This window comes from Antechinus flavipes, chromosome 3 (genome assembly GCF_016432865.1).
Source record: "Antechinus flavipes isolate AdamAnt ecotype Samford, QLD, Australia chromosome 3, AdamAnt_v2, whole genome shotgun sequence".
NCBI classification, from domain to species: Eukaryota; Metazoa; Chordata; class Mammalia; order Dasyuromorphia; family Dasyuridae; genus Antechinus; species Antechinus flavipes.
In genome coordinates, this window is record NC_067400.1 from 633,544,337 (window position 1) to 633,560,488 (window position 16,152).

Here is a 16,152-nt window from a genome sequence, read left to right on the forward strand (position 1 = left end):
CACCTGTATTGGTTGGGTATTAAGCACTTTAAACTAAGACCTTGGAAAAAGGGAACATCTCAGATCAGAAGAGAGATCTTTAATACCATTCATTGAAGAGAGTCAGGTCCCTTCAACAAATGGTTATTGGCTCAGAGCTCTGTCCCAATGACTTTTCTTGCAAATTGGCCATTTTGGGGCCCACAAATCCCAATGGGGATAGAATGGAGCCTCACAGATCTACTGCCATCCTCTGATCATATAATATGCTTTATCCATCAGGTTTTTCTTTTTAGTCTTTTCTAGAATTCTGTGTTTGAATGTCAAATTTTGTTTGGCTCTGTTTTTTTTTTTTTTTTTTCTTACTAGGAAAGCTTAAAATCCTCTATTTCACTGAGCATTATTCATATTTCGCTGCATAGGATTATATTTAATTTTGCAAGTTGGTTGTAATCCTAGATCCTTTGCCTTCTAGAACATCATATTTCAGACTCTCTATTCCTTTAGAGTAGTGACAGCTAATCTGGGGTGAGCCTGATGGAGGCTTCATGGTACCGGAATTATTTCTCCCTGGCTGTTTGAAGTATTTTTTCCTTATCCAGGCTGTTCTGGATTTTGATTACAATATTTTAGTGAGTTTAAATTGTGAGGTGGTGACCCACGGATTCTTTCAATTTCTACTCAATCTTCTTGCTCTAAAGTATTGGGACAGTTTTCCTTTATAATTTCTTGAAATATGATAACTAGTTTTTTTTTTTTTAATTGTTCATGGAGTTCAGGTAGTCCAGTGATTCTAAAATTCTCTGTCCTTGATCTATTTTTCTAATTGTGTTCTTTCCCATGAGATATTGCACCCTTTGTACTTTTTTTCTTTTTGGCTTTTTGATTTCCTTTAATATCACTCATTATCTCACATAATTATTAACTTTCATTAGTCCAATTTTTTGAAAGGTTTTTTTTTTCCAGAAATATTGTCTATTCACAAATAATGCAACTTTCTTTCATAGCTCAGTTACTTTTTTCATCTACTCCTTTGATTTTTGAAATTTTCTTTGCTCATTTTACCAATTTATCTAATTATTAATGGACATATTTCTATTTGTATTTTTCTTTGAACTTCTTGGAGCTTTTCCTTATAGATATTGTCTAGCCATTTTCCTCTGTATTTGGGTTTTGAGCTCCCTTGTCCTCATGGCAGCTACTTGTGGTCAGGACCTTCTTTTTGTTTTAAAATATACTCCTTTAATGGCCTTTCCAGGGCAGAATTTTAGTATTCTACTTTTAAATAATTTCATGTGGCAAATATATTACTACAAGGCGCATATAATTAAGATACTTAATCTTGGCAGTTCAAAACCTTCCTTCAAATCTTTCGTTCAAAATTTCAAACCTCTTTTACTTTCCTTTTTTTAAATCAGAAAATAGCATTTAATAAACTAGTACAATCCACACAAACACTCCCTCTGCTGTCCCCACCCCCCTAAACAATCTCAGTGATACAAATCTCACACAAGTATATATAGGAAGTCCAGAGTAAAGTGAGCTCCAAGTTAGAGAGCAAAAACAATCTGGGAAATGTTTTGCTGGAATCTTAGGTGTGTTGTATCTTTTCTACTGTCTCTTTATTCTCTCTTTTTGTTTGTTTGTTTGTTTACAAAGCATATGCCTGGGTACTTTTTCTAACATTGAACCCTTTTTATTTTCAAACCTCACTCGTTCAATTTTCCTCTTTGTTTCTAAAAATCTGTCCAGTGACTGACTAAATATCTTCAAAACAGAACTTTTCTTCTCTTTTAAAATCTGATCTCTTCCTTCTCTTTCATATCCCAGACTATCTATAACCCTCCTCTTCGGTCTCCTGAATTTTTCCAGAAGATGATCTCATTCATTTCTCTATATGGCCCTGGTTGTCTTTGAGATTCTCAAGCGCTTATATGGTCTCATTCAATTTCTGACATTTCTATTTTCTAATTCATTTACAATGCCATCTCAGGTAAGTCTGGAGACTTAACCCCAACCTGAGCGCTGGGGTGGGAGACCCCCATTAAGAGGTGCATGGCTGGAGACACGAGAGCTGGAGGCCGGGGTTAGAGAGCCCCAGGAGGAAGGACATGGCCAGACATTGGAAAGACCTCAGGCCTCAACAGAAGGGGAAGGCAAGCGACCCTCCCCGCCAAAATCCAGGCATGGCTGGGATTTTCTTCCCGAGATTCTTTTCCTCACTTATCCCTCCCCAGCTTTCCCAGCCCACCCAGTCTGCACACCCGAGGTAGGTCGCCATTTGGACCTAGTTTTTGAGATCCCCCCCGCCCCCCCCCCCCCCCCCCAAAAAAAAAACCGGCCACGACCAGCTCCTTTTTCCACACAATTTTCGGGGGGTTTTTAAATCTCTCACACTGTATGTAAACCAAAACAAATCAACCCCCTTGGCCCCTTTTCCCTTTATCCCGGGGCAGGAACGCCTCCAAAGTCAGCAACGCAGAAACGTTCACTTACCCCCCCCCCCCCCCCCCCCCCCCCGCCTTAGACCAACATTTCCTTCCGGGGGCCCCGGGAAGAGGAGAAGGGGAGGTGCTGCGGGGGGAGAGGGGTACGGCAAAGATGGGGGGTAAATTGGGGGCGGGGGTGGGGTTCAGGCTGAGGGGGGAAGTGCTGGAACACCCCAGTCCGGGACACTGCGGCCCAGAGGCCTCTGGGACATAGGAAGTCAGAAGGCGATGGCGCCGTCTACACCTCTCCTTGCCATTCCAAGTGGTTTGACCCGCATGGTTCCTTACCGGCCGCGCCTTCTCCCACGGAGCTTCCTGTGCCAAGTGACTGGATGACCAGTTTATGAAAGGAAGGAATGGGGGTAGGCGCGCCTGGTTCTTTGGGTACTTTCCGGGAAAGACCACGCTTGGAGGAGGGGAAATGGGGCGGCACCAAGACCGCAGGGGAAAGTGGGGAGGGGTACTGAGACAGAGGGCGTGGCTCGCGGAGGGGGATCAGCGGAGGAGGGCCGGGGCCGAGGGCATCCCTGCCGCCCCCGCCAGGTTAGAGCTGGGCGCTTGGCCAAGGCTGGGGTCGGGTCTCCTTTTTAGAGGGTTTTGGGGAGCGCCCCCCCCGCCATCTTGGGGCGAGCTCATTTACTTCCCCAGATGGTCCCCAAGCGACGAGCCCTCTCGGGGTCCCGAGGTCTCGGGGCTGGCCAAGGCTGGCCGAGCACGGAGCCGTGGCTTCCGCCCAGCGCGCGGTTACTTTTGGTTCCTGCGCCTTTAGTCTGTGGGGAGATTTGTCTGAGGCAGCCGCTTGGCATTGACGGGGTGCTAAGGGGCGCAGAACAAGATGACTTTACACCCCCTCAGAGTCCCGGAGTTCGGCCTCCCAGTCCCGGAGTTCGGCCTCCCTGCCCCAGGACCCGCCTTGGACCCCGGCACCGAAGCGCCTGCTCCCTTGCCCCCTCTTCTTTCGGGCCCCTCAGTTTCCCTGCGGAGGAAGCATTGCAGACAGGATTGTGTGTCCCCCAGTGTCTGGCTTCTCCTGGTCATTCTGGAGGGCTCTATCCAGAGCCCTCCCTACTCCCAACTTGCCCTTCCTTTTAGATCACTGTGTATATTCGAGAGTGTGTGTGTGTGTGTGTGTGTGTGTGAGAGAGAGAGAGAGTGTGAGTGTGTCTGTGTGTGTCTGTGAAAAAGAGAGGGTTCTGGTCTCTCTGGTTCTGGTTCATTTGGCTTTGCATTCTTCCCATGTTTCTCTAAGATCACTGAGCTCATCATTTCTTAGAGCGGAGTAGTATTCAGTCTTAATCATGGACTCCCCACATGTGACCACCCCTAGTTCATTGCCTAGTTCATGGACATCCCTACAATTTTCAGTTCTTTGCCCCCACAAAGCGAACTGCTTTTTAGTACATACAGATTCTTTTCCTTTTTCCCTCTTCATCTTTGAAAACAAGATATTTTCGAAGGATATTTTGTGGGTCAAAGAATAGAGACAGTTTAATAACTTTTTGGCCCTAATTCCATTTTGCTCTCTCAGGTGGTTGGAGCAGTTCCCACTTCCACCAAAGGTGAATCAGTCTTCCACTTTTCCATATTCCCTCCATCATTTGTTTTTTTTTTTTTCTTCTTTATTTGAACTGACTGATAGGTGTCAAATTGTATCCCAGAGTGGTTTTAATTTGTATTTCTCTAGTCGATAATGATTTACAGCATTTGTTTTCATGTAACTCTAAATTGTTTTGACCACTCATTGGAAAACAACCTTGCCTATCCTGTGACCATTCATCAATTGGAAAAGGATTTTCTCTCCCAGATTTTACAAAGTTTTTATGTTTCTGAGATGTGAACCTTTATCTGATTTACTATCCACAAATTTCCTCCCCAGTGTTCTGCTTTTCTTCTAATCTTAGCTACATTTGTTGTTTTTGCAGAAAACTTTTTAGTTTAATGTAATGTAAATTATCCATCGGAAAATCGCTTTGTTCTCTATCTCTTGCTTATTCATAAATTGATGACATCCATAAGTCTGATGAGTAATACATTCCATGTTCTTCTCATTTTCTCGTAATACAAGATTACTGTTATTTATTTGCTGCTCTAAGTTGCATTTCTATTCTGTTTCATTGATGTTTACCAGAGTTTTAATTATTACAACATTTTAATATTACTCAAGATTTGGTATTACTAAAACTCTCTTCTTACATTTTAAAAAATTAGTTCTGATACTGTTGACTTTTTGTTCTTCCAAATAAATGTTATTTTTTTTCTAATTCAGTAAAAAAAAATTGGCAATTTAATCGGCATGGCAATTAATATATAATTTTTTTTTAATTTAATTTTATTTTTTTGCTGAGGCAATTAGGATTAAGTGACTTACCCAGGGTCACACAGCTAAGAAGTGGTAAGTGCCTGAGACTAGATTTGAACTCAGGTCCTCCTGACTTCAGGGCTGGTGCTCTATCCACTGCATCACTTAGCTGCCCCAGCATTAAATATATACATTAGTTTTGGTAAAATTGTCATTTTAAAAATATTTGCCTGGGCCACCCATGAACAATGACTATTTCTCGAGTTATTTAAATCTAATTTTATTTGTATAAAAAGGTTTTTTTAATGATTTTACTTATATACTCCTTGGGATTCTTTTGACAGGTGTACTCCCAGATACTTAACACTGCCTACAATTACTCTAAATGGGGCATCTTTTACTATCTCTTCTTGCAGGGTTTTGCTTGTGATATATAGGAATGGTGATGATTTATGTTGATTTACTTCCTATCCTGTTATTTTACTAAAATTATAAATTGTTTCAATTAACTTTTGAGTTGAGTCTTTGTAATTTTCCAGCTATGTCATCATGTTGTCGAAAAGAGAGATTGTTTTATTACCTCTTTCCCTATTTTGATTCCTTCTATTTCTTTTCTCTTATTGTTATTGGTATAATTTCCAGTACAGTATTGAAATTGGTGATAGTGGGCATCCTTGTTTCACACCTAATCTTACTGGCTTATCCAAATTACAAATAATGGTTGCCAATAGTTTTAGTTAATTTTTTTAAAATAAAATTTGTAAAAATCCACTTAGACCAATACTTACTTTCTTTTTTTTTAGCAACTAAATTCTTTATTATTGTTGTTATTATTATAGCTTTTTATTTACAAGTTATACGCATGGGTAATTTTTCAGCATTGAAAATTGCAAAACCTTTTGTTCCAAATTTTTTCCCTCCTTCCCCCCACTCCCTCCTCCAGATGGCAGGTTGACCAATACATGTTAAATATGTTAAAGCATTAATTAAATACTATATATATATATATATATATATATATATATATATATATATATATATATATATATACACACACACACACACATGTCCATACAGGTATTTTGCTATACACAAAGGATCAGACTTTGAAATAGCGTACAATTAGCCTGTGAAGGAAATCAAAACTGCAAGCAGACAAAAATAGAGGGATTGGGAATTCTATGTAGTGGTTCGTAGTCATCTCCCAGAGTTCTTTTGCTGGGTATAGCTGGTTCAGTTCATTACTGCTCTATTGGAACTGATTTGTTCATCTCATTGCTGAAGATGGCCATGTCCATCAGAATTGATCATCAGATAGTATTGTTGTTGAAGTATATAATGATGTCCTGGTCCTGCTCATTTCCCTCAGCATCAGTTCATGTAAGTCTCTCCAGGCCTTTCTGAAATTCTCCTGCTGGTCATTTCTTATGGAACAATAATATTCCATAACATTCATAAGTCACAATTTACCCAGCCATTCTCCAATTGATGGGCATCCACTCAGTTTCCAGTTTCTGGACACTACAAAGAGGGCTGCCACAAACATTTTTGCACATACAGAATGCATGTGCATTCCCTTTCCCTTCTTAAGATCTCTTTGGGATATAAGCCCAGTAGTAACACTGCTGGATCAAAGGGTATGCACAATTTGATAGCTTTTTGAGCATAGTTCCCAATCGGTCTCCAGAATGGCTGGATGTATTCATAATTCCACCAACAATGTATCAGTTAGACCACTACTTTCAAGTGTTTTTGTTTTGGTTTGGTTTGGATTTAGTAGAGAACAGTGTGATACTTTTATCAAAACCTTTTTTCTCAATTCTTTGCTACAATCATGATTTTTAAAATGTTTAATATTGATATAAGCCATCACACTAATAGATTGTCTTATGTTAAAATTTCCCTGTATTCCTAGTATAAATCCCACTTGGTCAAAATGTATATTTTTGTAATATCTAATAATCTTTTAGCTACTATTTCATTTAGGAGTTACACATCCATACGTATTCATGAAATTTGCCTATAATTTTCTTTCTCTATTTTTACTCTTCCTACACCAGGTGTAGGTATTAGTGTGTGGGACAGGACGGGTGCAAGACCCCCTTCCCAATCCAATTAACTAATCAGAGACATCATCAGGTACAAAGAGAAAACATTTATTTAATCTCTGCAGGAAGAGGCCCAGACACACACCTGGGAGCCATCCCAACCCCCACCACGTGCCCCTTGAACCTGGCCAGCTTCCGGCTTGTCCAGGGTCCTTTAAAAGCAAAAGACTGGAACCTTCTCATTGGATAGATATTCTTCCATTTCACTTAAATTGTTAAATTTACTGGCATATAATTGGGCAAAATAACTTATGATTGCTATGATTTCATCATGGTGGTATATGTACCCTTTCCATTTTTGGTTCTAGTGATTTGATTTTCTTCTCCATATTTTTTAAATCAAATTAACCAATGATTCATCTGTTTTGTTGATTTTTTATAATTCCACTTTGTGAAGGTCCCTCCATCTTCTTGTTACTTACCATAGTCCTCCTCAGCCTCTCTTTTTACCCTACCTCTGTTACCTTATCTCTCCCCCTTGCCCCTACATTTTAGGAGCCTCTCCCTTATGTTTTCCTCCACCCCCCTTTCAAAAAGTCCTGCTGGTATACTTTCCCTGGTTCTCCACCTCTCTAGAACCTCAGGACACACTTCTACATTCCTAGACTGTTTCCTCTTCGACTCTGAGGAGAGCAAGGTTCCAACTTTTCAATCCTTTATCCCATCTGGGCTCTCTGTGTCAGTTCCTTCATCGACACCCAAGTTTATGAGGTGATTGCTCCATTTTACCTTTTCTCGCCAGTTTTGTTTTTTAGAATCACTCCATCATTTATAACTCAGCTCTCACTTTTCTTTCAAACTTCTCAGTAATGATGATAGTTTGAAGAATTATGATCACATTTTCATATATAAGCAAGACACTCTATGTCCATTGTCCTCATTCTTTTTCCTTCTCCATCTTCCTTGAACTAATGAGTCTAACGGAATGTCTCGTCTCTTTTGAGTTTAACCTAGTAGGAGGTGGAGGCAGGGAGTCTCCACCTGACTTCTACCAAACTGCTTTCCAGTTTTCTCTGCAGTGCTTGTTTTTTAAAAAAAGGGAATCCTCCTTTACCTATCTGTGTCCTTGAGTTTATCAAATCCTGGGCTACTGCATTCAATTCTTATGTTTTTTCTTATCTAGTTTATTCCCCTTGATCTTTCATCCCTGATCTAGAGAGAAATGAATAAAACCCCAAGAACTATCTCTATTGTATACTATACAAACCCAATGGCAGTAACCAGGAAAGTGGAAAGATCAAAGCAAATAGTCCTCTGAGTAATGTCCAGAACATTGGCTATCTCTGAGGTTAGATGAGAGAAACCAGCTTCACTGAGAGTCCCAGAGGACTTCTTTCCAGCTAGAAGGCTATCTCCACCATCCAGAGTGCTCAGAGGACTAGATTCCTTGTCCAATTACTTTGTCACAAGATAGAATTCAATCTGAAGGGAGAGATGGTTTGTCTCCCTTTTGATATAAAGGTAAAACAGCAATAAAACCTCAAAAGGGCGGGGGATGAAAGGGCTCATCCAGAGCACAAATATTGTTTTACATCAGATAATTTAGAGCTGCTCGGATTCCCAACAAATAAAATTGATGTGGGAAAGTATTTAACTAATATTTCATTGGTTCTTGATGTTCAGACAAACCTTAGTGGAGAACAGCGTTGTAGAGTAATCATCACTGTAGCTTTTAGAACTGATGCCCCTTCTGACCCCCAGAAAATCCCCACTTTAGACCTGCCTCATTTCTGGGATGTTGATGGGAAGCCCAACCTCAGAATCTTGGGAGAGCACCCCGAGCCAGTCTGACCCTTAACAGGAACCTTTCAGTATTCCTGATACCCTTGGGGACGTTTTTTCCTTGAAACAAGTCTAGAGCATTTGGGAAAATGGGATTGCCATGTTTGAACTTTGCCTCGTGGATCATAGAGACTAGATTTGTTTGAAGCTTTCAGACCAGATTTGTTGCTTAATCAGGATGTGCTGATCACACTGATCCCAGAGCCCTTTGGGGGGCAGGGAGGTGATCCAGACAATGAGGCAAGGGATTTTCTGAGATCTACCTTTCCAGCAACCTGTGTGCTGTATTTGGAAACTGCTTCAAGCTGAGCACTAAGCTGTTGTTATCTTGTTCCTGGCTTTGAATTCTATTAATGTAAAATTTCCTAAAAAGGTTCTGGGAGTGGGCTCCCCAGTTCAGCTCTTGCCTCTACCAGATCAAAATACTAGATAATTTTGTAAGGGTGCCATCATATCACACTCAAAATTATTTTTCAAATGAGCATTTTTATACTACAGTTTTCCCCAAATCCCAATATAAGAAAAATTGGAAGCATAACAATAATATAAAATTTCATTTTAAAAGGTGAAGGAAAATTGCTAGTGAATACTGAATATTCTGAATTATCTTCCATAGGAAAATCACTTGATCTTGTGATATTTTGGATATTTCACTGCCTTCAGAGCAGAATGGAGTCATTCTGATCCAATTATACTGAATGTTTATTCCTAGAGCTTCTAATCATATCACCTTAATGTCTAATTTTAAGTGACCTACCTGAAGAGGCTCAAACATCCCCATTACTGTAATGGGACAACAAGTTTTTCTTTAAGTGAGCCCTCATTCTAATTTAGATTAGGAGAAAATCCAATCCAATCTGTACTAACAGTTGAAGGTAAATAGAATTCCCAATTTTCCCAAGGTTAGGTTGCAGTCAACACCTCAAATATAGGACCCAGTTCTTTCTATTTGGCTGTTGCCTAAGTTTTATCTGGCCACCCTTGCTACTCCATAGCAGAAGTGAGCTCCAGAGCTGTGACTGAGATGGGGAACGGTGGAAGGCTCGGGAGAGGAGATCTCAGAGATGAACAGCCTGATGGGTGGTGATCCAGGTGGAATATGAGCCTTTGGGGTGGAGTTGGAAATCTGGAAGGAGTCTAGGGCAGAAGTCAGGCCATTCCAAGGGCTCAAGACATTCTACAAGATGGAGGTCTGGGTTTGGAGAGGGGAGGCAGGCCAGGGTTTGAGATCCTGGTTCTGTGAATGATTGAAGGAGACAGCCCTTCTTAGTAGTCTCAGGGGCTGGGTAAGGTGGGAACTCTTGGGATCAGGAGAAATCTAGAGTGATCTGGCTGGAAACTGGAACTTTTGGAGCTAAGATCACTGCTTTCTGCAAGCCAGTTCTGTAGGTGCAGGTCCCGCCAACTCCTGGCATATCTACCCTCACACACGCCCGTCCCCACCTCCGAGCTTTTGTTTCTTGCTTTGTCTTTGCCAATGGGCTGTCATCTGACCTTTGGCTTCACCAGGAACATGCTGCTCTCCCAGACTCAGCTATTGAACAAGCCCTCCTATCTCTGTTTTTCACACCCCAAACACTTCCCAAACGTCTGACATTACCATCCCCGATTTATCATCGATTCACATTTTCCCAATTTCAGATCTTGCCCATAAGGAGGCAGGAGTCTCAACTTGTTCCTGGATCCTGGTTAGAAACGTGGTGCTTCTGCCTTCCGACTTAGGCCCCTGATAGATCAAGAGTTCTGCCTGTCCTGAGGACCCACTCTGGACGTGGGCCCCCAAAACTCTGGACATGGCTCTGCCTCTCTCCCCACTATCGCCCTTCCCCTTCCCCAGTTCTTGGGCTGCTGCCCTATCATTCCCCAGGCTCTGGCTCACTGTGCCCAGGCTCTCTTTAGAGTTGCCAAGCCTAAGCTGTACCCTAGGGTCCCAGGCAACCTCCCCAGCTCCTAGGTAGACCTCAGGACACAGTCATGTTGCTTTCCCAGAATCCATATCCGCCTGAAGCCTTCTGTCATCCCAGTGCCCCTGATCTCCCTGCCCTAAATTATGTCAGAATATCTTCCTCCCAGACCTTACCTGGGCTCCCCTTTCCCAGGCCTCCTGCTTTCCTGCTCCCTCTTTTAAAGCCATCAAACACACCTCACAATCTCCCCCCACCTTCAGCCAGGGGGCTGGATCCCAGGCTTCCCAACTTCCTTGGTGGCTCCATCCACAGCCATCCTCCCATCCCCAATGTTAATTAGCCTCCCTTCCTCCTGGATCAAGCAGTCAGTCTGTGGTGAGTCAGGAAGACAGGATGGCAGAGTATCAATGAGAGGCAGAGCTCTGACAAGTCTCATCCCAGTGGGATCCCAAAGGCCTCTCTGCCTCCTGAGTCTCTGTTACTGGATGAGAGAGGGGAGTCACGTTCCTGTTCACCTCCACGCCTGCCCCTCCCTGCTGCCTCACTTCCCGACCAGGTTGCGGCCCTGAGGGCAGGGCCAGAATCATTGTAACTCCCATAGGACCACCTCCTCTATTAACGCCACAGGCCAGCCTCCTGAGCAGGAAGTCTCCTCTGAGATCCCCCTCCCTTGCCAGCTCAGCCTGGAGAGGACCAAAGCTTGTTCCAAGGAGAAATCCCAGAAGCAGAGAGATGGTCACTGGCAGCCAGAGACCATCAACCCAGGTAAGTGCTGTCCCTCCACAGAGCTGAGCAGCATCGGCCCAGGGAAGTCCAGAAGTTCCACCTTGGTGGAGGAAGGGAGTCCTTAGCTGGGCAGATACATTATCTTCCTGGTTCTTCCCATTTCCTGCCCCTTCGGCCACACATGGCTGCTCGCAGGTCTCAGAATTTTTCCCTCTTGGCCAAATCTTAGTGTCAAGTCATAAGGGCTTAGAAAGTGGCTCCTCTAGCAGTAATGAACTGAACCAGCTACACCCAGTGAAAGAACTCTGGGAGATGACTAAGAACCATTACATTGAATTCCCAATCCCTATATTTTTGCCTGCCTGCATTTTGGATTTCCTTCACAAGCTAACTGTACAATATTTCAGAGGCCGATTCTTTTTGTACAGCAAAATAACGGTTTGATCATGTATACTTATTGTGTATCTAATTTATACTTTAACATACTTAACATGTATTGGTCAACCTGCCATTGGGGGGAGCGGATTGGGGGAAGGAGGGGAAAAATTGGAACAAAAGGTTTGGCGATTGTCGATGCTGTAAAATTACCCATGCATATAACTTGTAAATAAAAAGCTATGGAGAAAAAAAAAAAAAGTGGCTCCTCTGATTGTGTCACCTACAGGATGCAAGGGAAGGTTTAAAAAATAAGTTGCTTTCAAGTTGCTGACAGTCAGATTGGAGGAAACATCTCATCAATGGTGTCCAAACAAGCTCTGTACAATATAAAGAGGAGACACTTTCATAGGGAAGGCTTTAGCAACTTCAGGGACCAGGGAAACTTGTTTTCAGAAGGTGATACTTTAGTTGAGATTGGGAGGAAGCCAGGAGGTGAGGGGGAAGGACATTCTGAAATGAGAGACAGAACCAGGGAAAGGCAGAGTCAGAATCTTGGTCAGGACTGGATTTTAGTCATGACTTAAAAGCATCCAGGAGGTAGAAATGAGAGCAGAGGATTCCAGGCCAGTTGGGAATTTAGGGAAAATGTCTGGAGCCCAGAGAGGGGATGTTTCTTGTTGCAGGCAGCCAGTGTCACTGGGTGAAAGAAATCCAGAGCCGGCAAGTTCGGTGTAAGAAGACTGAACAAGCAGCCAATGAGTGCCTCCTGATGGTGTTGAGTGTAGGAGGATTTTGTGTGTGACCCTGGAAGTGATGGGGAGCCACTGGAATTTATCGGTGGCTCGATACTTGGTTAAATGAAGGGCGCATTTGGATTGGGAAACATCTTGAAGCAGACTGACCCACCAAGCAGGTTATTGGAATCATCCAGAGGAGGGGAGACTTGTTATCAGTCAAGAAAAGGACTGCCGCCTTTCAGAGACTGCCCGTACTAAAAAGAAAATAGGAAGGATGAAGACTATAATATGAATATAAGTGTGAAAATGAAGAATGGTGACCCTTGAGACTCTAAATAAAAGGAAAGGGTTAAAATTCTAGAGAATCTCAAAAAATGGGGGAAAACCAATAAATTCTTTACTTGTTCCAAAATTCAATAGCAAAGGAAGTTAAGGCTAAATATGGATTATAAATAGTATAAATACAGTGTTTTAAAGAAATCAAAATGATGAAAAAGTGAAGAGAATTTTATCTACATGATAAGAGAATAACAATAGAATCCAATAATAGAATAACTGCATTGAGAGGGTGAAATAGAAGAGCCACGGATGACAGTAAGTTTGAGGGACTCTAAGATAATAAAACCTGAAAAAGTGAGTCATATCATTCTGCTAGAAATGTTCTTCCATTTCTAACATATTCTAAATGTAGCAGATTGGAACGATAAATGATCCCTCCAGAGTATCAAAGGATTGCAGATGTGGCCACTCTTGTGTGTTACTAAATCATTCTCTTGACTCCTGGTCCCCCAAATTCTGGGTGTCTAGGGAGTCAATTTAAATTATTTACTTTGTTAATGTCATTTTTATGAGTTAGCTCAATTTCCTTCCCCAGCTAATAGAATAACATCCCATCATAGTTTCTCATTTCTATATAACTATAAAAATAATGATTAAGGAATAAGTGTCATTAACAAAGGAAAGAGATCATAAAGCAGTGACAAAAACTATTTTGCTATGACACATCATACCTAGTGTCACTTCAAGTCCTCAATAAAACTTCTTCACTTTACTGGAAACAATTCAACCCAAATTGTGATATTATCTCTTAAGAGTCCTCTTTATTCATCTAGATAAGATTTTATTTCAACTTCATGGGGAATTAGCTAGATAAGTACTGTTCTTTGCTCTCCAGTGATCACAGATAACATCCTGCCCATTTCCTCCATCCCAGAATACATTTGCTAACTTCTCACAAACTTTTCATAGTATTTTCTTTTTTGGTTTGTTTGTTTTGTTTTGTTTTGTAGAAGCAATTAATTGGGTTAAATGACTTGCCCACAGTCACACAGCTAGGAAGTGTTAAGTATCTGAGGGCAGATTTGAATTTGGGTCTTGCTGACTTCTGGGCTGGTACTCTATCCACTGCCCCCTTCATGGTATTTTCTTAACAAATCACTTGTAACATAGATGAGGAGAATTTCACATTATCCTCTCTCTCCTTCACAGATTCTCATATCTCATTGATAGAACACATACCTTCTTCCTGATTTCATGGGAAGAAGCATGTCATAATAAGATATTTTCCCAATTTTTTATTATTCCAACGTGATTCTCACTTCAAATATAAAATGCTTTTCTCAACATGTCATTGGGCTCTTAATGTCTATGGTTTCAAATGTGGCCTCTGATACTCTTAAAAGTTTCTGAGTTTGGGCAGATCCCTCTCTGCTTCAGTTACCTCCTTGAAACTGATGAGAGTTGGGTCACATGAATTCTGTAGTCTCTTTCCGCTCTAAATCTTGTGACTTTTGATGATTTAGCAGATGATGACATTCAAGGATGTGGCTGTGAACTTCACCCTAGAGGAGTGGAGCCTCTTGGACCATTCTCAGAAAGAGCTGTTTAAGGAGGTCACGCTGGAGAATGTTTGGAACTTTCTATCCCTGGGTAAGGACCATTTTGTCTGATAACTTGGAATTTGTCATCAGAAGAATGTTTTCTTTCTCTGGGTATTGTGCAGATTATGAAAATTTATCAACTACTTGAAAGGCTAAAATGCGGGTTTTTCTCCAAGGTCTTTCTTAGTGGTTTTCCTATGAAAGGTCTTTGAGTTTTAGGAAGAGAAGCTGGGACTTTTCTTTGTTGCTTCTAATTATGTCTCCTATTTTAGGGAGCTTTAGGTCAAAAATCAAGCCAGTTTTTTTTTTTTTTACTAATAGCATTTTTCTATTTTTCTAAATATGTGCAAAGAGAATATTCAACATTCACCTTTGCAAAAACCTTGTGTTCCAGATTTTTCTCCCTCTTCCTTTCCTCTCCTCTCTCCAAGACAGAAAGCAATCCAATGTATATTAAACATATGCCATTCTTCTAAATATATTTACATACTCTTTTTCATGATGTACACAAATAAAATCAAAAGAAAAAAAACATTTTATTTTTATTTTTATTTTTTTAATTTTTATTTAATAATTACTTTTATTGACAGAATCCATGCCAGGGTAATTTTTTTTTACAACATTATCCCTTGCACTCGTTTCTGTTCCGATTTGAAAAAAAACATTTTAAAAAGGATGAAAATAATGTTCTTTGAACCAGGAGATCATTATACATGGCAACAGCAATTCTGATGGACATGACTCTTTCCAACAATGAGATGACTGATACCAGTTTCAATGATCTTGTGATGAAGAGAGCTATCTACACCCAGAGAGAGGGAACTGAAAGTAGATCACAGCATAACATTCTCATTCTTTTTGTTGTGGTTTGCTTGCATTTTGTTTTCTTTCTCATTTTTTCCCCTTCTTGACTTGATTTTTCCTGTGCAGCAAGATTATGGTATAAATATGTATACATATATTGGATTTAACATATTTTAGAATGTTTAACATATATTGGATTACCTGCCGTCAAAGGGACAGGGTAGGGAGAAAGAGGGGAAATTTTGGAACACAAGACTTTGCAAGGATCAATGTTGAAAAATTAATCATGCATATATTTTGAAAATTAAAAAGCTTTAATTAAAAAGAAAAAATAAAATACTATGCTTTGATGCACATTCAGCCTTCATAATTAGCTTTCTGGATATTGGATCCATCCCAAGTATATTAAATTTGCTTTGAATCACCTCATTGTTGAAAAGAGCCAAGTTCATCACAGTTGATCCTCACATAATGTTGCCATTACTGTGTACACTGTTTTTTCTTGGTTCTGCTCATTCACTTAGTGTCAGTTCATGTGTATCTTTCCAGGCTTTTCTGAAATCAATCTGTTCATCATTTCTTATAGATAATAATATTTCATTACATTCATATGCCATAACTTATTCAGCCATTCCCCTCCTGAGTGGCATCCCCTCAGTTTCCAGTACTTTGCTAGCTGCAAACATTTTTACACATATGGATCCTTTTTCCTCTTTTATGATATCTTTGGACTACAGACCCAGTAGGACATTGATGGATTTAAGGGTATACACAGTTTTGAAGTTCTTCGATCATGGTCCCAAATTGTTCTCTATCATGGTTGTATCATTTCACAGTTGTTCCACCAAAGTACATTAAGGTCCTGGTTTTCCCACTTCCCCTTCAGCATTTCCTATTATCTTTTCCTATCATTTTAGGCAATCTGAGAAATGTGATTTGGACCTTAGAGTTGTCTTAATTTCCACTTCTCTAATTAATAATGATTTAGAGTAGTTTTTCATATGACTAGAAATGACTTCAATTTCTTTATCTGAAAATTGATTGTTCATCTCCTTTGACCATT

At 40.7% G+C, this 16,152-nt stretch overlaps 2 protein-coding genes across 2 annotated transcripts in view; one reads left to right on the forward strand and one right to left on the reverse strand.

Annotated features, from left to right (window-relative positions):
* The window catches only part of LOC127556876 (zinc finger protein 420-like), a 16,139-nt gene extending 13,200 nt beyond the window's left edge, over positions 1 to 2,939 (reverse strand). Inside the window, exon 1 of the mRNA XM_051990361.1 lies at positions 2,757 to 2,939. The gene's annotated coding sequence lies outside the window, so the exon portion shown is untranslated. The remainder of the gene's footprint in view (positions 1 to 2,756) is intronic.
* Positions 2,738 to 16,152, forward strand: part of LOC127556874 (zinc finger protein 883-like) — a 25,926-nt gene continuing 12,511 nt past the window's right edge. The window contains exons 1-2 of the mRNA XM_051990358.1: positions 2,738 to 2,830; positions 14,211 to 14,334. Of these exons, the coding sequence (XP_051846318.1) occupies positions 2,825 to 2,830; positions 14,211 to 14,334 (130 nt within the window). The 5' untranslated portion in view covers positions 2,738 to 2,824. The remainder of the gene's footprint in view (positions 2,831 to 14,210; positions 14,335 to 16,152) is intronic.